The sequence below is a fragment of the Capricornis sumatraensis genome, chromosome 21 (genome assembly GCF_032405125.1).
Source record: "Capricornis sumatraensis isolate serow.1 chromosome 21, serow.2, whole genome shotgun sequence".
Taxonomy (NCBI): domain Eukaryota; kingdom Metazoa; phylum Chordata; class Mammalia; order Artiodactyla; family Bovidae; genus Capricornis; species Capricornis sumatraensis.
Genome location: NC_091089.1, coordinates 10,305,113 through 10,332,713, shown reverse-complemented (window position 1 = coordinate 10,332,713; position 27,601 = coordinate 10,305,113). Strand labels below are relative to the sequence as shown.

General features: G+C 38.6%; 1 protein-coding gene across 1 annotated transcript in view; it reads left to right on the top strand.

Annotated features, from left to right (window-relative positions):
- The window catches only part of DOK6 (docking protein 6), a 395,605-nt gene that overhangs the window by 155,224 nt on the left and 212,780 nt on the right, over positions 1–27,601 (top strand). The window contains exon 3 of the mRNA XM_068993932.1: positions 2,989–3,103. Coding sequence (XP_068850033.1) covers positions 2,989–3,103 — 115 coding nt within the window. The remainder of the gene's footprint in view (positions 1–2,988; positions 3,104–27,601) is intronic.

The following is a 27,601-nucleotide window of genomic DNA, read 5'->3' as shown; positions in this document are numbered from 1 at the left end:
TATATATGATGTCATATATGACATCATGTCATAACATGTCAGGAAGGAGGAAAAATGGAATCATATAAAATTCACAATTAAAACCACAAAAGACAGGAAAAAAGTGAAAGATAAAATAGAAACAGGGAAGATGGACAAGAAATAGAAAACCAGTACAAGTATTCTATATATTAGTCCAGTTACACTGATATTTACTTTGAATATCAATGGCTTAAATGCACCAATTAGAAGATGAGGATTGTCAGAGTGGATCAAACAAGATGCAACTATACACTGTCATAAAGAAACCCACCATAAATGTAAAGACATCTATAAATTAAAAATATGTGGATATAGAAAATCATACTTTGTTGTTGTTCAGTCACTGTGTCATGTGTAGGTCTTTTGACCTGATGGATGGCAACATGCCAGGCTTCCCTGTCCTTCACTGTCTCCTAGAATTTGCCCAAATTTATGTGCATTTAGTCAGCAGTGCTATCAAACCGTCTCATCCTCTGCTGCCTTCTTCTCATTCTGCCTTCAATCTTTCCCATCATCAGAGTCTTTTCTAACTAATCAGTCAGCTCTTCACATCACATGGCCAAATACTGGAGCCTCACCTTCAGCATCAGTCCTTCCAGTGAATATTCAGGGTTGATTTCCTTTAGGATCAATTCGTTTGATCTTCTTGCAGTCCAAGGAACTCTCAGGACTCTTCTCCAGCACCACAGTTCAAAAGCATCAATTCTTCGCCACTCCGACTTCTTTGTGGTCCAACTCTCATATCTGCGAGATGGCAAGAATCCTTAAGGTGGCAAGAATACACAGAAGAACTGTATAAAAAAAGATCTTCATGACCCAGATAACCACAATGGTGTGATCACTGACCTTGAGCCAGACATCCTGAAATGCAAAGTCAAGTGGGCCTTGGGAAGCATCACTGTGAACAAAGCTAGTGGAGGTGATAGAATTCCAGTTGAGCTATTTCAAATCCTAAAATTTGATGCTGTGAAAGCGCTGCACTCAATATGCCAACAAAGTTGGAAAACACAGCAGTGGCCACAAGACTGGGAAAGGTCAGTTTTCATTCCAATCCCAAAGAAAAACAATGCCAAAGAATGTTCAAACTACTACACAATTGCACTCATCTCAAACACTAGCAAAGTAATGCTCAAAATTCTCCAAGTCAAGTACATGAACCATGAACTTCCAGATATTCAAGCTGGATTTAGAAAAGGCAGAGGAACCAGAGATTAAATTGCCAACATTTGATCATCAAAAAAGCGAGGGAGTTCCAGAAAAACATCTACTTCTGCTTATTGACTACTCCACAGCCTTTGACTATTTGGATCACAAGAAACTATGGAAAATTCTTCAAGAGATGGGAATACCAGACCACCTGACCTGCCTCCTGAGAAATCTGTATGCAGGTCAAGAAGCAACGGTTAGAACTAGACATGGAACAGACTGGTTCTAAATCGGGAAAGGAGTACACCAAGGCTGTATATTGTCACCCTGCTTATTTAACTTATATGCAGAGTAGCACAAACTGAAATCAAGTTTGCCAGGAGAAATATCAACACCTCAGATATGGAGATGACACCACCCTTATGTCAGAAAGAGAAGAACTAAGGAGCCTCTTGATGAAAATGAAAGAGAAGAGTGAAAAAATTGGCTTAAAACTAAGCCAAAAAGTTGACTTAAACTATTCAGAAAGCATATTCAAAATATGCTTTGGCATAGTCAGTAAAGCAGAAATAGATGTCTTTTCTGGAATTCTCTTGCTTTTTCAATAATCCAGCGGATGTTGGCAATTTGATCTCTGGTTCCTCTGCCTTTTCTAAAACCAGCTTGAATATCTGGAAGTTTATGGTTCACGTATTGCTGAAGCCTGGCTTGGAGAATTTTGAGCATTACTAGCATGTGAGATGAGTGTAATTGTCCACTGGTTTGAGCGGTAATTTGGGCTATAGAACATAACCAATTTATTAAAAATGGAAACCGTAGCATACCTTCTCTCTACCAGATGAAATTAAACTAGAATGCAGTGAAACTGGAAACCAATAATAGAAAATAGCTAGAAAATTCTGAAATACTTGGAGAGTGAACAATGCACATAGGTCAAAGAAACTTGAAGAGAAAATTTTAAGTATTTATATAAATGGAAATGAAAATGAACCTGTTGGATCTTTTATTAGAAGAAAATACTGACGTAGCATGTTGAGTGCATTTTAGAAATTAACTCACACATTTTTATCGTAAAGTTGTATTTGCAGAGTAAGTGGGGAAGTAGATAAACTGCTCATTTCTAGGGACTGTGAAGAGAAATAAAAATGCACAAGTTACAGCAGAAAGCCTTATACCCGTACAACTGAGAGCTAAAATACTTGTTCATTACAATTATTAGTTGCTAAAAGAGTAGAGGTGTTAACGTGGGTCCATAAATCACGAATGAGCCTTGGTGAGAGAACAGGGTGGCGATCAGGGGTATAAGCGTCCGTGAACACTTTGTGGTTTGGTCTGGGAAGGAAGTCCATTGCTTTTATGTAATGTTTCCAGAATTTTAGAGTCACTGTCTGCTGATTGACAGGTGTCAGTTAGACTGCATTTCTACCAGGGACTTGCATGATGAGTGGGTTTTAGAAGACAGCTGAGATGTTAAATCCAATCAGTATTTAATGGAAATTTATTGAGACTCTTCTGTGTGTCATACTGGCTATTGTTTGTAAAAGATAACAATTTTTAAAAAACACGGGAGTCCTTGCTTTCAGAGTTATTCTTCTACATAATTTTTAGACTCTTTCAAAATTGAGCAAAGCATAACCACAATCGATGGCATCAAAAAAGTATTTTGTTTTCATTCTGCATGGTATATGGCTCCTGTTAATTAGAAACAAGTAAAAATATCCATTGGAAAGTGACTTAGGACAGTAATAACGGATCATTTTGTGTGCGCACCCAGCATAGAGCATGTACTGTATGCTAAGTTAAAAATGTTTTTTGTTCAAGGTAACTGAACTGCACAACATCAAAAATATAACCAGGCTGCCTCGAGAGACAAAGAAGCATGCAGTGGCAATTATCTTTCATGATGAAACATCAAAGACATTTGCTTGTGAATCAGGTAAGCAATCACAGCCCTGGAGCTGCTTCTGAGACAAGAGCCCAGATGGATTAAGATCCACCTATGAACTGCATGGCTTATTGTGGTGAGAATGTGCTGTGGAAGACTATTAGTAAGCTTGGTCTCTCTGTTGCTACAGATCTTATGGGTGCCTGTTTGTTATCTGGCTGTGTCTGGATTTTGTTCCCAGGTGGTCTGAGGACTTCTGAGGTTTCCATCCAAGCTTGGAGAATTAAGCAAACAATGCCTGTGGGGGTGTTTGTTAGAGCAAGCTCCTGACATGTGCTCTGGCTCTTGCCAAGTGCCGTTGGAGGCAGGTGGTAAGGCGTTAACAGTGTAAAAGTGTGGCACGGGAGCACAGCCACGGTCCCTAGACACTCCAGAGCAGACCTGTGAGCAATTGGTTGCTTTCATAGATCCTCAGTATTACAAGTTAAATACATTTCAGATTGAATTTTAGCATCCCAGTTCATAAAGCTCTCTGACATTATTGAGACACTAGGCAGTTTACCTTTGGAACTCGTGGTGTTTCTCATTTTGGAATTCCTGTGAGAAGTGAAAGTCACTCAGTCGTGTCTGACTCTTCGTGACCCCATGGACTATACAGTCATAGGAATTCTCTGGGCTGGAATACTGGAGTGGATAACCGTTCCCTTCTCCAAGGGATCTTCCCAACCCAGGGACTGAACCCAGGTCTCCCCCATTGCAGGCGGATTCTTTACCAGCTGAGCCACCCGAGAAGCCCTGGAATCCCTGTACTGTGTAATATATTAGTTGGCTTATTATAGTTTTTTAAAGATTTTTCTCAATGGAATGGTGTTTTCATTTTATACTGGATGGAAGCAGAAAGCACTACGTCTTTGAAAGATGTGAATTTAAAATAATGGTTAAGTCTTTTAGGAGATGCTTTGTTAAGTAACTTTTTAAAAGGAGTAAACCTTCTGTATTTATGGTTAAAGTTTATAGGTGTATTTATTACTGGATTATATTATTCAAGACTGATAAGATCACTTTGCCTAAATAAATTGCTCATACCTACTCACCTACACTTATCTTAGTTTTGCTAAATTGAATTAGAATGTGTCAAGAGTGTTCCTCTTTCCTTGAATGCCTTTATCCTTCTTATATACTTTCTTCAATTGCCATCTGACCTCATTTCATCATTTAGAATTGACTTTTGTGGTGGTTGAATAGAAGTCTTTCTGGTAATATAAATCCCCATGTGATAATAGAACCTGTCCCAGCCTTGCTAGTATCATATATTAATATCCATGAATAATCATATATTAACATCTGTGCCTTCTTGTTCACTGTCTTACTACTTGACCACTTCAGTTTTCTCTGAGCTCTTAAATAATGTCTTAGATTAAACCTAATAACTCCCAGAAAACTAGTTTTCCAAAACAGATAAAATGTCATTTTCTCTGTTGTTTGTATGTTTCAGTTTTCACTGTTGTTTTACAGTTTTCAGTTGTCCTGAGTTGTGTTTCGGGTACAGAGACAGTACTGGAGGCTATTATTTCAGATAAGGATAGTGAATTATGTTTCTACATAATTCTGAAATTTATTTTTTTATTTTAATTTATTTATTATTAACTGGAGAACAGTTGCTTTACATTGTGTTGGTTTCTGCTCTAATTCTGAAATTTAGGCTCACAGCTATAAACCCCAAGTCTGAAATTGGAAGATTTTGTTTACTTTGTCATTGGTGGTGGTTTCATGGTAGAATTTTGAGAAATGAAGGTCTCTTCACTCAAAGAAAATGGCCTTAAATTCCAAGAGAAGAGTTTCCTGACAGTGAAGCTGAGGCACGATCTAAGTGTAAAAATGAAGAATGCTTCTATGTGCAATTCTTGCAGAGAGTTTTCAGCTAGCTTAAATTATGATTAATTTGAGGGTATTATTTTTTAAACCATTTTTAATATGTTGATGTAACAATCTGCTTTTAGATGGTAGTAAAAATGTTTAAAAAGTCATGGCACAGCTTTTTTAAATTGTCTTAACTTCATGGCATGCCAGTGGGAAAAAAGGAAGTACTTAAAAACCGATAAGGAATTTGAGTACTTTTCCTCGGAAGTTATGTTTTTTAGATAGATACTAAAATGCAGTAGTCTATATCTTTTATTAAAATGACAAAATTATATGGAAACAGACTACACTGAAAAGCAGTCAGAGTTGTGAAAATCAAAATAACAAGATTAAAGCCAAGATTAAAACGAGCTCTCACATTTATTTGGAATGAAAGTGCAGATAAAATTGTACTGTCATAATGGTTAGTGGGAATGTGAATTGTTTCAATTATTTTTTCAAGAAAACTGACAACTGCTGTTGTAAACATGTATACCCTTGACTCAGTGAACCTTTTGGGGAACGTATTTGGTGTATTATACATTATGTGTAATGATAACAAAATTGCCGATTGCCTATCAAGAAAATTGTTGAATAAGTCATAGTATATCCTTATCATGAAATATTATACAATCACTAGAAAGAATTCTAAATAACCCAATTAACTTAAAGGCATTTTGTGAAGTGTAGTTCTTCAGGCAAAAGAACCAGCAGAGAAGAATGTACTGAGCCACATTTTGTAAAATAAAAAGTGAGAGAAAGAGTGTGTGTCTTCACAAGCATTACCTGGGTGAGAAGAGATGATAATGAAGTGGGATAGAAAGGAAGATGGGTAAAATCAGCAAGCAAAAAGGAAAAGTAAGAAAATACAGTGAACAGAAAAAAATATCCAGTATACAGACTGTCCCATTTGTATGAAATTATGCATATGTGAGGTGTCCAGGTGGCATAGTGGTAAAGAACCTGCCTGCCAATGCAGCAGGCACAGGAGACGGGTTCTGTCCCTGGGTCAGGAGGATCTCCTGGAGGAGGGCATGGTAACCCACTCCAGTGTTCTTGCCTGGAGAAATTCATGGAGGAGCCTGGTGGGCTACAGTCTATGGGGTCACAAGAATCAGACACGACTGATGTGACTTAGCACAGGCACATGCGTATGTGAATGTAACCATGAAGTTTTTGAAAAGTTAGTCATCAGGGAAATCCAAATTAGACCATAAGGAGACATCACTATGCATCTGTCTAAATGGCTAAAATTTAAAAAAAAAAAAAAAAAAAGTGAGACCACTGAATGCTCGTATGGTTGCAGGAACACTGGATCAACTCATACGTTGCTGGTAGGAATGTCACGTGGTACAGCCACCCTGGAAAATGGGTGGCAGCTTCTTATAAAATTAAATATGTAATTATTACACAATCCAGCAATTGCACTCTTGAATATGTATCTCAGGAAGAGAAAAAAAGAAAACATACTCACACACACACACACACACACAAACACACACCTGTACAAAAAGTGCTCATAATAGCTTTATTCATAGTAGTCCAGAACTGGAAAGAGCCCAGAGATGCTTCAACAAACTGTGGTATACCGACCCCATGAACTACTCCTCAATAGTAAAAAGGAGCAAACATTTGATACATATAGCAATCTGGAGGAATCTCAAGTGAATTATGCCCAGTGAAGAAAGAACAGCCCCAAAAGATTATACACTCTGTGATTTCATTTATACAGCATCTGTGAAATGAAGCATTTTACAAATGGAGGACATGTAAGTTGCCAGAGATTAGGGATAGGGCCTTGGATCATGGCATCTGATCCCATCATGACATGGGAAATAGATGGGGAAACAGTGGAAACAGTGTCAGACTTTATTTTGGGGGGCTCCAAAATCACTGTAGATGGTGATTGAAGCCATGAAATTCAAAGACACTTACTCCTTGGAAGAAAAGTTATGACCAACCTAGATAGCATTTGCAAAAGCAGAGACATTACTTTGCCAACAAAGTTCTGTTTAGTCAAGGCTATGGTTTTTCCAGTGGTCATGTATGGATGTGAGAGTTGGATTGTAAAGAAAGCTGAGCACCAAAGAATTGATGCTGTTGAACTGTGGTGTTGGAGAAGACTCTTGAGAGTCCCTTGGACTGCAAGGAGATCCAACCAGTCCATTCTGAAAGAGATCAGCCCTGGGATTTCTTTGGAAGGAATGATGCTAAAGCTGAAACTCCAGTACTTTGGCCACCTCATGCACAGAGTTGACTCATTGGAAAAGACTCTGATGCTGGGAGGGATTGGGGGCAGGAGAAGAAGGGGATGACAGAAGATGAGAAGGCTGGATGGCATCACTGACTTGATGGACATGAGTTTGGGTGAACTCCGGGATTTGGTGATGGACAGGGAGGCCTGGCATGCTGCGATTCATGGGGTCGCAAAGAGTCGGACACGACTGAGCAAATGAACTGAACTGAACTGAACTGGGTGTGTGAGAGCAGGACTGTGTGGTCATAAAAGGGTAACATGAGCTTCTGTTGGAACTGAGTGGTTATCTTGATGATAGTGGTGCATACACAACCCACACGAGTGATAAATTGTGTCAAACTTCATACACACACAGGTAAAACTGAGGAAATCTGAATAAAACCAGTGATCTTCCAATGTCAATCTCCTGGTTATGATGTTGTAGTATACTTTCACAGAATACTAACACTGGAGGAAAGTAGGCAAAATATACGCAGGGTCTCTGTGTAGTATTTCTTACTACGATGTATGAATCTACAATTATCTCAGTAAAATTTGCAATAAAATATTAGATCTATATCAGTTATCTGTAAGGTCATCTATGATATATTTTTTCATTTATATTTTAATTGGAGGAAAGTTGCTTTACAATGCTGTGCTGGTTTCTGCCTTACAACAATGCAAACCATGCATAATTATATATGTCCCCTCCCTTGTGAACCTCCCTCCCCTCCCACCATCCCTTCCCTCCAAGTCATCACAGAGTGCCAGGCTGGCTCCCTGTCTTACATAGCGGTTTCGCACTAGCCATCTAGATGATGATGTATTTTTAAGTTAAAAACTGAGTAGGGAGAGAATTGCAGAAATAGGAAGTGGTATATTCTAATATTCTCTAAAGAAACTGACAGTAATCACAACAAGCAACAAAAACAAATCTAAATGTGTACCTATGCAGCCTGTGTATGCTTCACGAGCACAGAGACACGTGTGCACTCGGTCACATGGGTGTCTTGCTCCTTCCTAACCTGTGGTCCTTGCACGGGCTCCCCCAGCCTAGTGAGCCCTCACACACACTTCACCCAGTTACTTCCCTGTTTCCTTCCATCCTCAGCTTAGGATGGCATGCCTCCACACCCGCCACCCCCCGCCCCCCCGCCCCCAGCACTGGAGCTTGGACTTCATGTACTCTCTTCAGAATCTCTCTGCTCTGTGGGATTTTAAGCTCAATGAAAACACGACTCTGGTGTCTTTCTCCCCCGCACCACAAAAATTCCCCTCCCACCGTGCTAAGGAACATTTGTTGAATTAGTCAATGAGTAAAATTTATACTTAATTTTTGTTATCATGATATGTGTATCATTCTCCTTTTTCCAAACAAGTTTAAGGGATTAATTTGACTGCCTCATGGGAAAAATTGCTTACATTGCCAAGTAACAGATTGCTCTGTGTTGTGATGGTGAGTGGGGGATGGTGATCAGTGTCCTGTGTGTGTGTGCAAATCACCACAGCCCGCCAGGTCTGCTGTAACTGCTGTGAGTAATACATTCTCGAATACAAATGAAAATTTCTGCATTTACTATTCCCTGAAAAGAAAGCCTTTGTTCATTCTTCTTTTTTTGGAGTATGTACATTTCCTAGTGACTAAAAGAGCAGATTGCTTCAGTTCAGTTCAGTCGCTCAGTCGTCTCTGACTCTTTGCGAACCCATGGACTGCAGCACGCCAGGCCTCCCTGTCCATCACCAACTCCCAGAGCTTACTGAAACTCATGTCCATCGAGTTAGTGATGCCATCCAACCATCTCATCCTCTGTTGTCCCCTTCTCTTCCCGCCTTCAATCTTTCCCAGCATCAGGGTCTTTTCAAATGACTCAGCTTTTAGCATCAGGTGGCCAAAGCATTGGAGTTTCAGCTTCAGCATCAGTCCTTCTGGTGAATAAGCAGATTGCTTAGATGTTGAAAACCCAGAGGTTGGGTAATAGTTTCTGTTATATTCATTAAGGAAAAGAGAAAAGGAAAAAACAACTCAGCTATGTCTTTGTCAGTATATGAAATCTGAAAAGTTATCTCCAAATAATTTAGAACAAATAATATTTAAAGTCTGAACAACCTAGTTAATTTCCTAAATAATTACTTGAAGCATTGAATTTATTCTGTAATACAGTTATTTTTATAATTTCTCCCATTCAGAATTTATAATGGAATATTCATAATTGAATAAATTCTCCCACAGTAAAATGAAAATTATTTGTGTAAAACCCAAATCCAACATATTGATATGTTTATCATTAAAATTTTAAAAATTTTTACACAAGTAATACTTTATACCTAGAATACCTGGATATCAGTTAATACCTGTTTCAGTTTATTCACATTGTATTTTCCAAATCCTTTAGGTTTGTTTCCAAGAAAACATTATATTTTAAAATAATGTCTTTCCCTGTAATTGTTTATATTTGTCAGTAAAATATACCTGTATCTTATATTTTATTACTGTTTTAAGAAGACATCTTTTTTCCAGAGGATTTTCTATGGTTTTTTCTGCTTCTCAGGTTTCCAATACTCTTTCCTCCGACAAATAAGTCCAAAAAAGATGCAGTCAAAGATCACTCTTGAATTTAGATTGACAGGTAATAGGCACACATTTAAGCCATTTTTGACTAACATTTTTATTGTATATGCAGTTGCAAAACCTGTATTGCCTCCCACCTGTGGCATCGGACCTGTGAACATTAGAAATGAACTGGTTACGCATCTGCATTAAAGGTTTAGAAGCACTGGAGTAAGAATATATTCTTGGACTACTATAAACTCCAATTACTTATTCATTAATATTATAATAAAATATGCGTGTGTTATTTTACCAAAAATGCTTTTTATTTGATTTTTCTAAATTCCCCTTTCCTGATTAAGAACTCCTTTGAACCATGTAGATTACTTAATAGTAATTAAATTGCAGTTATAATAATAGGATAATAATAATATAGGGCTCAACTTCTGCTTAAGGGTGAAGGAAAATCTCCTCAAGTATGGCCCCAAGTTGTAGAAGTTTTCAAGTTTGTAGTATTAAATTTAATTTGATAAAAGTAAGCTAGTGCAACAACTAACAAATTCTGATGATTGTTCAGTTCATAGTCAAATATGACTTTCAGTTGTTAAAATCTGGTTTGCAGAGCTTAAAATAACAGCTGGTATTTATCCAGTAAGGAGGATATCAATTGTATTGTGCCGGGGTCCAGCCCCTGCAGGACCCAGGGGAACCTGAAGGAAAAACGGCGTCGGCGATTGATTTAGAGAGAGATAAGGAAAGAATATTGTAGATAAGAAAATAGAGGAGAGAAAGAGGCTGATATTCCTTGGTTTACATAGAAAGCCAATAAAACTTCGAGACAAGAAGTTTGCCCTGTTCATGGAGGCCACAGGTGCCTTCCCGGTCTCCCGAGGGAGTGAAGACGCAGAGCGTCTTCCCATTCAGGTCTTAGAAACCTGGGCAGATAAGTGAACGCAGGGAGCCTCTATGCTCCAAGGGATCAGCCTGAAAAAAGAAAGTAAGAGAGAAAAAAAGAGAGAAAAGAAAAACATGGGGTGACCAAGCTTTTTCAAGTGAGGCCCATTGTTTTTATTTTCAAAAGGGTCTTTTACACCTTTACTTGTAGATAGAGGGAAATGAAAGATGCAGAGTCATACAGAGTCAGCCCAAACATTACATCTGTTTTGTCTTTATCGAAACCAGGATTTTTTCTGCAAACCTTTCCCATAAACAATATTGTGCACATTATCTTCTGGCCTTGGAGGCCTGTGAACATTTTATGACCCTCTTTTGATAAAGGCTTCCCAACCAGAAAACTTATTTTCCTTTGAAATGTTTTTTCTTATATTTCTAATCTATGTCAGCCTCAAAAAGTATTAAACAAGTTACATTTCTCACAGAGCAAAGGTGCAGTAAGTTACAAGAAAGAACCAATTAGCTCAAAAGTTTGATGTGGTTAATTTCAAGGCTACACTTGTTTTTCTTACTTTCCAACTATGTTAACTAATGCACTCCCAGGTGCACAGTGGATAAGAGATATGGGAACTTAGCAACAAGCATTGGCCCAATAATGAAATCCTACATTAGCACTACTCTAATAACTTTTAACTCTTTGAAAGGCTCTATGTTTTAGGCTTTCCATGCCTCTCACAGTTCGGAGGCTATAAATAATCACATGTGTAGCTGCAAGAGTCTGGATATATCTGCCAAGCAAGCTAAAATGCTAACAGAGGGGTTTTGATTGGAAATATTCCTCTCATGTCCAGGAGACTTATTAGCTATAGCCCTAAGTTAATTTTCTCCAGAGAAAGGTGGTCAGGAAAAGCCCCCTGTTAATGTCAGAGGAGTTGGTGAAAGTCATGAAATAGTAAAACAGACAGATTCTGGTTTGGGGGTAGATGCTCGAGAAAGCCTAGGGAGCCCGTTGAGTCCTGAAGCCTTGCTTAACAGTTCTCTTCCACATGACCTTGTCATGGGTGGGATCTCCCGTGATGGCTCCCGGCAGTATTGCATTTAAGTAGTCAACGTTCCTGGTGGCTCAGATGGTAAAGAATCTGCCTGCAATGCAGGAGACCCAGGTTTGATCCCTGGTTTAGGAAGATCCCCTGGAGAAGGAAATGGCAACCCACTCCAGTATTCTTCCCTGGAAAATCCCATGGACAGAGGAGCCTGGTGGGCTACATCTATGGGGTCGCAAAGAGTCAGACATGATGGAGTGACTAACACTTTAAGAAGTCAAATCAGGGTGCGACATTAGAAAAAAGTTCCCTGCAGCTGCTCAGTCACATGGTCTGTGGATAAACATACTTCTTCAAGTTCAAGTGATGTCAGGAAGGCTCTTTTATGAGCAGTCTTTTTACTTTGGGGATAATGGGAGACTTTTTGGTTTATCGATTGTTTGATACAAAAGACAACTTGAATGAAGTTGTAACAACTTATATTTGTAGCTGACTCAGTCACTGCGTAATAGAATTGCCCATTTATAACCATCTGGTTCTTAGCTATCCTGCTATGAGATTTGGAAGAAGTGATTTAAAAAACAGAAGCTAGTGGCCCTATGTGATCTGAAATGTATTGTGATCTCCAAGTTATTTCTTTAGAGAAAGTGAAACACTGTGTAGCAGTGCCAGTGTAATGAGACTTTGAATTTTTAATGCTCTTTCAGATTCACATGGAATAAAAATGCCAAACCTCCAGTTGCACCCTCTCATAACAAGACTATATGCATCTTGTAAAATTTAGACATGGTTTTATAAGGTTGGTATGCTAGTTAACAAATCAGATAGAACTGGTTTAAGCAAAATTTAATGACTTGTTACTCTACAGTGTCAAGGCACTGATGTGTAATGGAGATAAGTGGGGTGGTCTTGTAGATTCAGTCCAGAGCCGTCCCTTCATAGACACTAGAATTGTGGCTGAGGTGAGTTGATGCCATTTGAGATGACTACATTAGTCCCATTCACCTTCAGTCAGTTCAATCCCTCAGTCGTGTCCGACTCTTTGCGACCCTGCGGCGTGCTGCAGTCCATGGGGTCTTAAAAAGTCGGACACAACTGAGCAGCTGAACTGACTGAAGGTGAATGGGACTAATGCACCATCACCTGAAAGATGTTCTTTGATTTGAGACATTGAAAACGAAGACAAATTAGTTTGTTGTGAGAAGAAAATGTATAAGCTGATTAACAGTTATATTAAGCAGAGGATGTAATAACTGGATGGCATCCCTGACTCAATGGACATGAGTGTGAGCAAACTCCAGGAGATGGTGAAGGACAGGGAAGCCTGGTGTGCTGCAGGCCATGGGTCACAAAGAGTTGGACGAGACTTAGAGACTGAACAACAACAGAAGCATATACCATTAAGTGTAACATGTGTAATACTGACATATCCTGCTTTACTCACTCAAGACTGATAAACTCTAGAAATTGGTAACTGGAGAATAAAACCTAACAGATATCCCTAGAGTCTTCTGTTTAAGTTCCAGTTCCAGTGGTTTGCTTTTTCAGTTTTACCCTGGCTCTACTTTCTTTTTTTAAGATAAATGAAAAGTTATTTTTATTGGAGTATAATCGCTTTGCAGTGTTGTATTGGTTTCTGCTGTGCAGCGTGAATCAGCTCTATGTATACATACATCCACTTCCTCTTGAGCCTCCTTCCCTCTCCCACCCCCGCTTCTAGGTCATCCCAGAGCACCAAGCTGAGCTCCTCTGCTATACAGCAGCTCCCCACTAGCTGACTATTTTACAAACGATAGTGTATACATGTCAGTGCTAATCTCTCAATTCGTCCCACCCTCTCCTTCACCCCTTTGTTTAGTCACTTCAGTCGTGTCTAACTGTTTTTGACCCCGTGGGCTGTAGTCCACCAGGCTCTACTCATGGGCTTCTCCAGGCAAGAATACTGGAATGGGTTACCAGTTCCTCCTCCAGGGGATCTTCCCAACCCAGGGATAGAACCAGAGTCCCTTACATCTCCTGCGTTAGCAGGTGAGTTCTTTGTCACTAGCACCACCTGGGAGGCCCTCACCTGCTTTAGATCCCTACTTTTGAACTTTGTACACACTAAAATGAGCTTCAGCTAACTGACTATCTGCTGGGTCAGAACCCTGTCTCACCCTGTCATGCCATCTTTGGGTCCAGCATGCTGCCCCTCAGAGGGGCTGCCTCTGCGTGGTTCTCTACCCATCATTTCATACCGTGAAGCCCTATCCAGCTCTCATGCTCTTTCTTGGAGCGAACCAAGTAGATTTCCCCCAAAGTCAATCAAGCTGCAGAAAGTTAGAACTAACTGCTCTCCCGGCAAGACTACACAAAATATTTTTTAAGTTTTATGAACAATTACCACAGGGTGTCAGCTGGAAAATGATCAGATGGGAAGGCATCGTTGTCATTCCTTATTCCTGCACATTAAGAAAATGTACTTTTGCTTTATATTCAGGATTTACATAAAGACTATTACCTTTGATGTGTCACTCCAAAATTGTACCATATGTTATTCTGTTATATGGAACTGTTCTTTCTGAGATAGCAAGCCATCTATAATTGGGCGCCAGACTTTTGAAATCTTTGAAGCAGAAAAGTGGTTTGAATATTTTTATTCAGAAAAAAATTTTAATTTGAAGTGCTGAATGAAGACTTAGAACTGAGTATGTTTCTTAAAGAGGCAACTCATCTCAGTAAAAAAAAAAAAGCTTAAAAATATGTAAGACTGTCTTCTTTAAGCTTTCTAGAAAATGTTTTAAGCAATTAATGTTCAACGGTGGCTCAGTGGTAGGGAATCCACACACTAATGCAGGAGACGTGGGAGACACAGGTTTGATCCCTGAGGAAGATCTCCTGGAGAAGGAAATGGCAGCCCACTCCAATATTCTTGCCTGGAGAATCCCATGGACGGAGGAGCCTGGTGGGCTACCATCCAAGGGGTCACAAAGAGTCAGGCATGACTGAGCACACACACCATTAAGCCACCCAGCCCGTTTAGTTGGCAGTCCTACTACTAATGCAGAGCTCTTCCAAATCAGGTTTAAATATATATATATATATATTTAAGAAATATATATATGTCATTATGTCATACATTTATATGACATATATATATGTCATTAGGGACTTCCTTGATGGTCCTGTGGCTAAGACTCCATGCTCCCAATGGAGGGGGCCTGGATTTGATCCCTCATCAGGGAACTGGATCACATATGCTGAAACTAAAGATCCCACACACCACAACAACGATCAAAGACCCAGCACAACTGAATAAATGAATAAAGAATAAAACAACATTTTTTAAAAGTAAAGACATCCCTATATACATATATATATTTCCATATTTTATATATATAATCTGTCATTTGTGGAGGGCTTTGAATGGCTTTCAACAGATCAGTGGAGAGAAAAAATAATTTCGAGTATAAATGTAAACAAGAAATGATGAAATTTCTTCATGTTTTCAAAGTAGTTTTGGGAGCAGAGGAAGAGGAATGGAAATAGCTGAGAGGAGCTCCAGAGTTTGGATGCTGTTTTGAACATGTCCAAATGGAGCAAATTAAAGTTATTTTTTAAAAACTTTTTTTTCTGATTATCAAAGGGATACAGGCTTCCTGTCTCCAAAAATAAGGCTGCTTTATGTACTGAAAATAGAAGTAAGCACTAAGCAAAATATAACAAATATTCAAGTGCATATTTCAGCTTATGAGACAGAGAAACTCAGTTCAGTCACTCAGTTGTTTCCGACTCTTTGTGACCCCATGGACTGCAGCATGCCAGTCCTTCCTGTCCATCACCAACTCCCGGAGCTTGAAGTCAGTGATGCAATCCAACCATCTCGTCCTCTGTTGTCCCCTTTTCCTCCCACCTTCAATCTTTCCCAACATCAAGGTCTTTTCAAACGAGTCCAGTTCTTTGCATCAGGTGGCCAAAGTATTGGAGTTTCAGCTTCAGCATCACTCCTTCCATTGAATATTCAGAGTTGATTTCCTTTAGGGTTGACTAGTTTGATCTCCCTGCAGTCCAAGAGACTCTCAAGAGTCTTCTCCAACACCACAGTTCAAAAGCATCAATTCTGTGGTGCTCAGCTTTCATTATAGTCCAACTCTTACATCTATACATGACTACTGGAAAAGCCATAGCTTTGACTAGACAGAACTTTGTCAACAAAGGAATGTCACAGCTTTTTAATACGCTGTCTAGATTGATCATAGCTTTTCTTCTAAGGAGCAAGGAAGTACCACAAAAAGAAGGAATGAGGAGAAAGCTTTCAAGACCTGGGAGCCTTTGTTCATCTCTATAATGAACATGGGACATGCCTTGCTCCTCACAGCTGTGCCTTGGGTGCAGCAGACAGTTCCTGGGCTCCTACAAACTAGGGAAACGGAATTCAAAGCTTTCAGTAAAAAGTCATTAATTTTAAAAATATTCAAATGCCAGAAAAGAAAAATGTCTAGGAGACTTCTTCTCCTAGGCTTCCTCTCCTGCCCTCCCTGGAATTTTTGTAACATTATACCACTTTTGTGATTCTGGACATTGCAAGCCCAAAAGTTTATCTAAAATGACTCAGTATTGGTAATTCTCCTTCAGTGGCACATAATTTCTCAGGAGTCCCACAAGTAACCTCTAAAATAGGGATTTTCCAGTAAAGATATCAAGTTATAAGCAAATAAGCACCATGGATCAAAGTTAGGATATAGACAAATTTATGTTCAAGGAAGATCACTACAGTGCTTTTTAATGAAACATAAAACTTAATACAGTAATTGTCCACTAGTTTGTCACTGATTTAAAAAAAAATAATTTGCAGCAATTAAAACTGATGATGTAAATTTGTATTGATTAACTTGAAAAGATGGAGATCATTTATTAAGTGAATAATGCAGTTCATAAAATGTACCATAAGGTGATTCAATATTTTGAACAAGTGTATAAACACATGCAAACACACAGGCGCATATACACCCAAATATGTCTGTGTGTCATAAAACATGAAATACTGAAATTCATATTTATGACTTTGTTTTGGTTAAGAAATATCAGTGATGTTCTCTTTTATCTTTATTGTCTAAAAAGTTGTTTAATTTGTCTGTATTGATTTTATTACTTTATTAGAATATTATTTTAATAATATTTTATTACTTTATTAGAATATTAATATATATTATTAAAATGACATACATAAACAAAAATATAAGTAATAATATTATAAGCCACTGACCCCAACAACCACCTTAAGAAATAAATCAAATACACTGTAAATAGGTGACACATACTTTTGGCTGCCATTGTATAATCCCTAAAATTGTAATTACATGTTTTAGTTATTAAACATTTGTGAATTATAGGTTTATTATGTTTACATTTATTTCTAGAATCATGGCTTATTTTTTTACATATTTTTGAAATTTGTAAAACTGTGTTTCATCCTCTAGTCTTTGGAAAGTTGCTGTTTTTCCTCATTGTCATATTTGTGATCTTCTGTGATCCTAGTTCCTTCATTTTATATCACTACAGGGCTATATTATGCTCTATTTCTGATAGAAAAGTCATGTTCTTAAAATATGTTGATTCCCTCAAAGTCAGCAGTATAATTACATGGCTCTTTTCCCTCAAACAGTTAATAGGATGAACTATGATAATATATTTCCTGCAAAGTCATGGCCAAAATCATACTCTGGAGCCACCCTGTCTGAGTTCAGATGCTCCCTGCATCCCAATTCCTCCTCTGTAAAAGGGACCAATAACAATTTCACCTCATGGGGTAATAAAGATTTAGTATCAAAAGAACAGCACCTGGTACATATTAAGCATTTGACAAATGGTAGTGAATATTATCTTTATGTTTCAAGAGTCAGACCCAATTGGACATGTTGAAGCATTATTCTTAATGAACAAATTCAATTTTCTGTTAACAGGATTTTTACAACTATATTCACAGTTGGGGGGGGCGGGGGTCTATGAATTTTTGTTACTTTCCTAGACAGGCTTTTATATCAGAATATTATCAATGTTCATAAAAATGAATGTCCAAGTATTCATGTTTTTAAGCTCGCCAACAGTTTAGAAAACAAGTGAAATATTATTTCCATGTTGCTTCTGAAACCATGTTACTTTGTTTATAGACTTCTTGGCCAGGCAGGCGTTCTGCTTCCAGCTGCAGGCATTGTGGTAATTTTATTTTCCTGAAACACTGTTTGTTTTATCCTGGTTTTCAGAGTTCTTTGTATCTGACCAGGCAAGACCACAGCCTCCGTCAACTGCCTGAGTTCAAATACTGGCTTTCTACTTTCTTTTTTTTTTTTTTTTTTTTTGAAAAATGGCTTTCCTATCTTTATTTTTTTGTTTTTTTGTTTGTTTGTTTGTTTTGGTTTGGTTTTTGCTCTTTATTTTTTATTTTTTTTACTTTACAATACTGTATTGGTTTTGCCATACATTGACATGAATCCGCCACGGGTGTACATGAGTTCCCAATCCTGAACCCCCCTCCCACCACCCTCCCCATATCATCTCTCTGGGTCATCCCAGTGCACCAGCCCCAAGCATCCTGTATCCTGTATCAAACCTAAACTGGCAATTCGTTTCTTACATGATAGTATACACGTTTCAATGCCATTCTCCCTTTCTAGTCGTGTGTTTGGGAGAAAGGAACTTCCCTTTCACAAACCTTGCCCTTGTCATCTTTAAAAGGACAATTACATAAAGTACTAAAATTGTTGATCACTGAGCAGGTTAACTGGGCTTCATAAGTGCTTGTTAGTGTTAGCTCTTATTAATATTAACTTATTATTCTAATTTCCTTTCACTTGAATAGTTCTCTTCTCATTACTAACATTTAATTGTATGCCTTTCTCTTTTTCTCTCTATTCAGAGTGCTTAGGAATGTATGTATTTTTCTGTCTTGTTTTGGCAAGTGAATAAGAAGCAGCAAGGGAGAGAGTCAAGGAAGTTGACTTTGGGGGTCTGGGGTGATTATCATGGTTGACATTAGCGTTTAAACTGAATAAGGATGAGAGTGGGGCCATGAGGGGGTGACTGAGTTTGAAAATAAGGTAGAATCAGCAGTAGATTGGTAGTTGGGATGGAGTTCAAGGATGTAGGGCTGAGATACTCAATGGAGTCAACTGAAAAAAATAAGAAGTGAAGTTTGATGCTGGAATATGTGAAAATAGATTTAATGAAAGATACAAACTTCAGTTATTTGGAAATTTCACTTATGAGAAATAATTAATTCCTAAACAAGAAAAGATGATGGCTGGCACATATTAGTTTCACACAAACTATGTTGTTACCAATCACATGTTTTGAAAGAGAAAATGACTGCCACTGAAAAGAATACAGTTCTAATACAGTTCTAAAGAATAGTTTGAATCAGTTCTAATGAGATGGATGAAACTGGAGCTGATATACAGAGTGAAGTAAGCCTGAAAGAAAAACACCAATACAGTATACTAACACATATATATGGAATTTAGAAAGATGGTAATGATGACCCTGTATGCGAGACAGCAAAAGAGACACAGATGTATAGAGCAGACTTTTGGACTCTGAGGGAGAGGGAGAGGGTGGGATGATTTGGGAGAACGGCATTGAAACATGTATACTATCATGTAAGAAACGAATCGCCAGTCTATGTTCGATGCAGGATACAGGATGCTTGGAGCTGGTGCACGGGGATGATCCAGAGAGATGATATGGGGTGGGAGGTGGGAGGGGGGTTCATGTTTGGGAACTCATGTACACCCGTGGCAGATTCATGTCAATGTATGGCAAAACCAATACAGTATTGTAAAGTAAAATAAAGTAAAAATAAAAAATAAATATATATATATATTTAAAATAATATCATTAAAAGTTTATCCTGTTGTATTTGTGTTTCTTTATTGGGAGCATATAATTTTTTAATAGGAAAATATTATTATTTTATAATGATATTAAAATATTATGGGGCTTCCCAGGTGACTCAGTAGTAAAGAATCTACCTGCCAATGCAGGAGATTTGGGTTCCATCCCTGGGTTAGGAAGATTCCCTGGAGGAGGTAATGGCAACCCACTTCAGTATTCTTGCCTGGAGAATCCCACTGACAGAGGAGCCTGGTGGGCTACTGTCCATAAGGTTACAAAGAGTCAGACACGACTGAGCACACAGGCAGTAGAAGATAAAGCAATATAATATTATAATAATCTTATAATGATTAAATATACTATTTTAATTTTATGACTTGCAAATAAAACATACTGTGTTAATTTCCCTTTTGAATTTTTCACATTTCAACAGATTTAGATGCTAGAAACACGATCCACTGAGCCTGGTACTCTGCTAAGAAATGTCTCATGGGAAATCCTATTAAATTTCTTAAGTCTTTCCTATTTTTTGTTTTTTCCAGGCCCACACCTTCTTATTAACTTATAAAGCTATCACTGTATCTTTATGACGTTCACCAGCTGTATAAGGAAAGAAATAGAGACTGGAGAATTATATCTAGTCCACTGTTTGATAACCTTTGTCTCCTGTGAGTTCCAGCTTTGTATTATGGACGTACATCACATTGACATCTGAAGGATTTATTTGTTTTGATAACTATAATTTTGGGGCAGAATATATCACAAAGCTGCCTGTTAATGTCTGCAGCCAAAAGCATCTTTCTTTAGTGTGTCAAGAAAAATGCTATGAAATGAGCAATAGGATTCTGTGTTTAAATACTCTGTTGCCGTTTGCTTCAAGCTATGTTTTTCTGTCTTTAGGTGGACTACTTCTAACAACATAGTCATCATTCACTAAATCATACTAATATCATTTATAAATAGTGAGGCAGACGTAAGCAGCAAATTAGACTATGCAAGTCCCCATGGCCTCTTCAGATCAAGAGCTTGCAGACATTGAATGGAAATTGCATAATGACACAAAGAAACTTGAGATTCAGAGATTCGAACAACTACTAGGTGCAGCAACTATTGTTAGTGTTTAAGGGATACAAGTGGTAAAAACAAACAAGCAAAACCATTGACCTTGAGGCCAGCTCTCACTTGTGAACTTCAGGAAGATAAGAGTTTATAGGTTTGTTGCTATGACAAACCTAGAAAACATATTAAAAAGCAGAGACATTACTTTGCTGACAAAGGTCCATCTAGTCAAAGCTATGGTTTTTCCAGTAGTCATGGATGGATGTGAGATTTGGACCATAAAGAAAGCTGAGCGCTGAAGAACTGATGCTTTTGAACTGTGGTGTTACAGAAGACTCTTGAAAGTCCCTTGGACTGCAAGGAGATCCAGCCAGTCCATTTTAAAGGAAATCAGTCCTAAATATTCATTGGAAGGACTGATGTTGAAGCTGAAGCTCCAATCCTTTGGCCACCTGATACAAAGAACTGATTCATTGGAAAAGTCCCTGATGCTGGGAAAGATTGAGGGCAGGAAGAGAAGGGGACGACAGAGGACAAAACAGTTGGTTGGTACCACCAACTCGATGGACATGAGTTTGAGCAGCTGCAGGGGTTGGTGATGGACAGGGAATCCTGGCATGCTGCAGTCCATGGGGTCTCAAAGAGTTGGACATGACTGAGCAACTGAACTGAACTGAACTGACCCAACTGGGAAGCAAAAAAATCACTCATGTTTATCACTATCACTCTTGAATGATATAAAAGTGAAATAAAGCCATTCACATTGGAATTGCCATCTCCCTATTTCCACAATACTTTGTTTATAGACTATGATAATTAATGTGAACTTCCATGTATTATATTGGGGAAGTTTTCCCATATAGGGATAAGGTGTTAAAATCTAACTAAAGCATAACTGCTGCTGCTGCTGCTAAGTCGCTTCATTTGTGTCCAACTCTGTGCGACCCCACAGACGGCAGCCCACCAGGCTCCCCTGTCCCTGGGATTCTCCAGGCAAGAACACTGGAGTGGGTTGCCATTTCCTTCTCCAATGCATGGAAGTGAAAAATGAAAGTGGAGTCGCTCAGTCGTGTCCGACTCTTAGCGACCCCCTGGACTGCAGCCCACCAGGCTCCTCCATCCATGGGATTTTCCAGGCAAGAGTACTGGAGTGGGGTTCCATTGCCTTCTCCGAAAGCATAACTAGGGGAGTAAAATTCAACCTAGGTCTAAATAATTTATTAAACATCTGTGCTGTCTAGTTAATATTGGCTCATAATATGCACAATCATATTTCCAAGAGAAGTTCTCCGTCTTCTAAGAAAGTAAGCAGAGGAAACAGATGAATCCCGTCCAGCCAATTATTTGCTCTGTGACTCCAAGCAACATATTAAATCCCTTTAATGATGGTTGGTGTCCACGTGGCTAGTGGTAAAGAACCTGCCTGCTGATGCAGGAGACACAAGAGACGCAGGTTAATCAGGAAGATCCCCTGGAGAAGGAAATGGCAGCCCACTCCAGTATTCTCGCCTGGGATGCCTGGAGAATCCCACGGACGTAGGAACCTGGAACGCTGCAGTCCATAGGGTCGCGAAGAGTATGACAGGACTGAAGCAACTCGGCAGCCGCGCATGCGTTGTGTTTCCAGCCCTGTGTGCTACGCTGTGGCTTCATTTCAATCTCACAGCAATTCTCACAGAACTTGTAATAGGCAGTCGTTCCCATCTTAGAGGTGATAAAATGAAGGCACAGGGAAGCTGGGATGATGCCCATAATTAGTAAGTGCTAGAGCCAGGATGTGAATTAGGAAACTATAGTCCTAGTTGCTGCATTACGTATATTTTAAATTTGATGTTGGCATCTGCAAAAAGGAATAATTTAGAGTGCTGCTAACAAATAGCAGCATAGATATAAAGTATATGTGTGTGTGTGTGTTAGTCAGTCATGTCCAACTCGTTGTGACCTCATGGACTGTCACCTGCCAGGCTCCTCTGTCCATAGAATTTTCCAGGCAAGACTATTAGAGTGGGTTCTAATAAATGTATTAGAACACGCACACAAACAAACATACACAGAAAGACGTTGTAGATATATAATCCTTAGTATAGAGTAAGCCCGTTGTGGTAACTACACCACTTTTGGCTCAATTTTCTCTCGAGTTTTGGTGTAGACTAAGGGACCAGTGCCATTTCAGTATTTGGGGAGTTTTTGTTGTTGTTCAGTCACTCAGGTGTGTCTGACTCTTTGTGACCCATGGACTGTATTACACCAGACTTCTCTATCCTTCACCATCTCTTGGAGTTTGCTAAAACTCATGTCCATTGAGTCAGTGATGCCATCCAACCATTTCATACTCTGTCATCCCCTGTCATCCCCTTCTCCCACCGTCAATCTTTCCCAGCATTAGGATCTTTTCTAATGAGTCACATCCGGTGGCCAAAGTATTAGAGCTTCAGCTTCAACATCAGTCCTCCTAATGCATATTCAGGACTGATTTCCCTTAGGATGGACTGGTTAGATCTCCTAGCAGTCCAAGGGACTCTCAAAAGTCTACTCCAACACCACAGTTCAAAAGCATCAATTCTTTGGCGCTCAGCTTTCTTCATAGTCCAACTCTCACATCCATACTTGACAACTGGAAAAACCATAGCCTTGACTAGATGGACCTTTGTTAGAAAAGTGATGTTTTTAGATAAATCTAAAGACAATTTAAAAGTAGATTTGCTTTAATTTTTGGCCCCTGAAATTCTCTCCCCCTTTCTGAAATCTGTCCTTAAAAAGGTTAGTTTAAAGCTGTGTCATCATCCCTTTTGGTGCCAGAAGATTTAGTAAATCATTATGACTTTTACTCCTCTCACCTGTCAGCTGAGAAAGACAATGACCTAACATAGGTTTAAAATAAAGCAAGCTTTTCTTATAGCAAATGCCAGCAGCAGGATTGTATTTCAAGCTTTATTCATTGGTAATCTAAAACCAGATAGGAACCCAGGCAAATGTTAAATCTCTCCCTTTAATCTTTGGCTATCCATTAGATTCTTGTGTTACCAAACCCAGGTCCACTGCTCATCACTCAGAAGACAGTAAGGAGCCCAGATTGATGTAAAGGTAAGTTGAAAAGTTAGCTTTCTTTTGGATGCTGACAATGGAATGGGGTAGACAACTCTCCCAAGTGTCAACTCCTCCCTCACTGACAATCAATGAGCAAGAGATTTACAGGCTGGGAGGAGGCTACATGTAGAAACAGCACAGTCAGCTCTGACGGTCATCTTGAAATTGGTTATCAGTGGTCTGACCTGCATCATCTTAATTGTTTTAAGTATAGTTAACCTCCAGGGCAGTTTGTTCTCATATCTTTGAGACCAATTCTCAGAATTCCAGCAGCTTATGTCATAGCTACAGTCTGGTCATCATGTCATTAGCTTCTTTCACCTGGTGAGGTTTCAGTATCTATAAGACAGCTCATAGGATATGGCTCAGAATATTATGTATGGCCCTTGAGAAGGAACTAAAAGTCCTTGACTAAGCTTAATGACTAAACTATTATTATTTGGTCTCCTTTGGCTGTTTTTCTTTGTGTCTGCATGTTCTCATTTCTCTGATTAAACTATTTCTTTGCTAAAGTTTTTCCACAGAAAAAAAGGCAGGTGGAGGACGTGGGGGACAAGAACCATAGAGTCTTGCCCTGTTTCACCTAAACCATATCCAGTTAACCAAACAAAAACCTAGCCATGAATTTCATGACAGAATTGCTTTCTGATTATTTTTAGGGGCCATAGTTTTAAATTAATTATCACTACGTATTTTTTTCTCTTATGCCACTTTATTTGCTCTTCATTTTATAATGAATCTTGATTTTGAATCACTTTAGATTACATACTAGAAGCCAGTTTCTTCCCAACTTGCACATATAAAATAGTATTTTGTGCATACTTTTACACTATGCTGCAGGAGTTATACCTAATTTTATCCATATGGTCCTTTTTCCTCCTATCTGCTTTTCCAAACTTTTTTGAAGGTCAGTACTTTTTTTAAAGCTTCTCTACATCTCATTCTACTGGGTATCACCTATAAATTTTTATCTTTTAAATACTGCTCTTAAAGTCATTACTAAAATATACTGAAGGCTGAAATGCATTCTAGAACAACTCGACAAGGCAACTCTACAGAAGATCTGAAAACTAGTTTTCTTCTATTTTTTTTTCCCTAGCATTGTCCATGTCCTTATCACATAGGTAATACCCCAAGTGCCACTTAAAAGGCTATAAAGCAGTGTGAGTAGGTGACCTGAGGATGCAGTAAACTCTTTATTAGTGTCAAGACCAAATTAGAATTCACTTTAAGGTCACAAGTTGGAGTGGTTTTATTACATTTTCATGAGTCAAAATCCTAAGAGGAGCATGTTTTATGGCCAGAGAGTAAGTTTGTTTTATAATTTGTCAGGGAAATAAAAATCTATGGCTTGATCCAGTTCTCTGATATTGTTTCTCAGAAGGGCGACTCACCTTCAGTTGTCTTGGTTGAGACTCTGCTTTAAAGAATAAATTTTACAGTAGGTCCTACACATAACAAGGGCCCGTCAACATCAGCCAACTCTGCCCCAGACTCCTTATGTCTGTTATTGATAATAAATATTTATCTTTGTTTCATAAGTTTAACATCAAATGGACATGCTCCTATGTATAAATTCAAATCCTGAAGATAGAAAGAAGTATTCAAAGCTTAAGAAGTATTTTTTTTTTCCCAAGGTGTCTTAAATTAGCTTCAGAAAAGATGCAGATCATTTAACTCTTTTCTATGTCAGTAATAGCAGCACTGTTATCATTTTCATATGCTTTCTTTGGACCAGGACTCACTGTTCACCTCAAATACTGGCTATCTATGAGAAAATGTTCACATACTCAGGCTCTATGATGTTGAAGCCTGTTTAATTTTTGTTTCAAAATTTGATCTTATAAATGTTATCTCTGTGAAAACAAAGTCACTAAAAGATTAAGTATTTTCATGAAAAGTGAAAGTGAAGTTGTTCCGTTGTTTCTGACTCTTTGGGACCCCATGGACTGTAGCCTAGAAGGCTCCTCCATCCTTGGCATTTTCCAGGCAAGAATACTGGAGTGGGCCGCCTTTTCCTTCTCCAGGGGATCTTCCCGACCCAGGGATTGAACCTGGGTCTCCCACATTGCAAGCAGATGCTTTTACCATCTGACCCACCAGGGAAGTATTTTCATGACTTGAACTAAGTGAATTCTGAGACTTGGAGTAGGGAAATGTGGCCCCATACCTCTTTTCTTGGCCCCATACCTCTGTTCACTTTCACATCAAAGATGCTGCTAACACGCTTGACTTCAGATAACATCTAATTCCACCATTCACTCCTGATTAGAAAAACTAGTTAACATAACCTTTGCCCTTTGCCCTCTCACCTTATAACTTTAAATCCCCACTCAATCCATCCACATTGACTCTTTTTTAAAATTTTATTTATTTTTTAATTGAATGATAATTGCTTTATAGAATTTTACTGTTTTCTGTCAAACCTCAACATGAATCAGCCATAGATATACATATATCCCATCCCTTTGAAACTCCCTCCCATCTCCCTCACCATCCCACCCCTCTAGGTTGATACAGAGACCCTGTTTGAGTTTCCTGAGCCATACAGCAAATTCCCGTTGGCTCTCTGTTTTACATATGGTAATGTAAGTTTCCATGTTACCCTTTCGTACATCTCACCCTCTCCTCCCCTCTCCCCATGTCCATAAGTCTATTCTCTTTCACTATTTCTCTTTTATTGCCCTGCAAATGAATTCTTCAGTACCATTTTTCTAGATTCCATACGTATGCATTAGTATACAATATTTATCTTTCTCTTTCTGACTCACTTCACTCTGTATAATAGGCTCTAGGTTCATCTACCACATTAGAACTGACTCAAATGTGTTCCTTTTTATGGCTGAGTGATATTCCATTGTATTTATGTACCTCTGCTTCTTTATCCATTCATCTGTTGATGGACATCTAGGTTGCTTCCCTGTTCTAGCTATTGTAAATAGTGCTGCAGTGAACAATGGGATATATGTGTCTGTTTCAATTTTTGTTTCCTCAAGGTATATGCCTTGGAGAAGGGAATAACAACCCACTCCAGTACTCTTGCCTGGAAAATGCCATGGACAGAGCAGCCTGGTGGGCTACAGTCCATGGGGTCGCAAAGAGCTGGACACGACTAAGCAACTAACACTCAGGGTATACGCCTAGGAGTGGGATTGCTGGGTCAGATGGTGGTTTTATTCCTGGTTTTCTAAGGAATTTCCATACCATCCTTCATGGTGGCTGTATCAATTTACATTCCCACAAAGAGTGCAAGAGCATTCCCTTTTCTCCACACCCTCTCCAGCATTTATTGTTTGTAGACATTTTGGTGATGGCCATTCTGACCAGTGTGAGGTGATATCTCATTGTAGTTTCGATTTGCATTTCTTTAATAATGAGCAGTGTTGAGCATCTTTTCATATGTTTGTTAGCCGTCTAGTGACTTCTCTGGAGAAATGTCTGTTTAGGTCATTCTCCCACTTTTTGATTGGGTTGTTTGTTTTTCTGGTCTTAAGTTGTATGGGCTGCTTGTATATTTTGGAAATTAATCCTTTGTCAGTTGTTTCATTTGCTATTATTTTCTCCCATTCTTTTTTTTTTTTTATTTTCTCCCATTCTGAGGGTTGTCTTTTCACCTTGTTTATAGTTTCCTTTGCTGTGAAAAAGCTTTTAAGTTAAATCAGGTCCCACTTATTTACTTTTCCTTTTATTTCCATTACTCTAAGACACAGGTCATAGAGGATCTTGCTTTGATTTATGTCATCAAGTGTTCTGCCTATGTTTTCCTCTAAAAGTTTTATAGTCTCTGGTCATACATTTAGGTATTTAATCCATTTTAAGTTTATCTTTACATATAGTGTTATGAAGTGTTCTGATTTCATTCTTTCACATGTAGCTGTCCAGTTTTCCCAGCATCATTTATTGAAGAGGCTGTC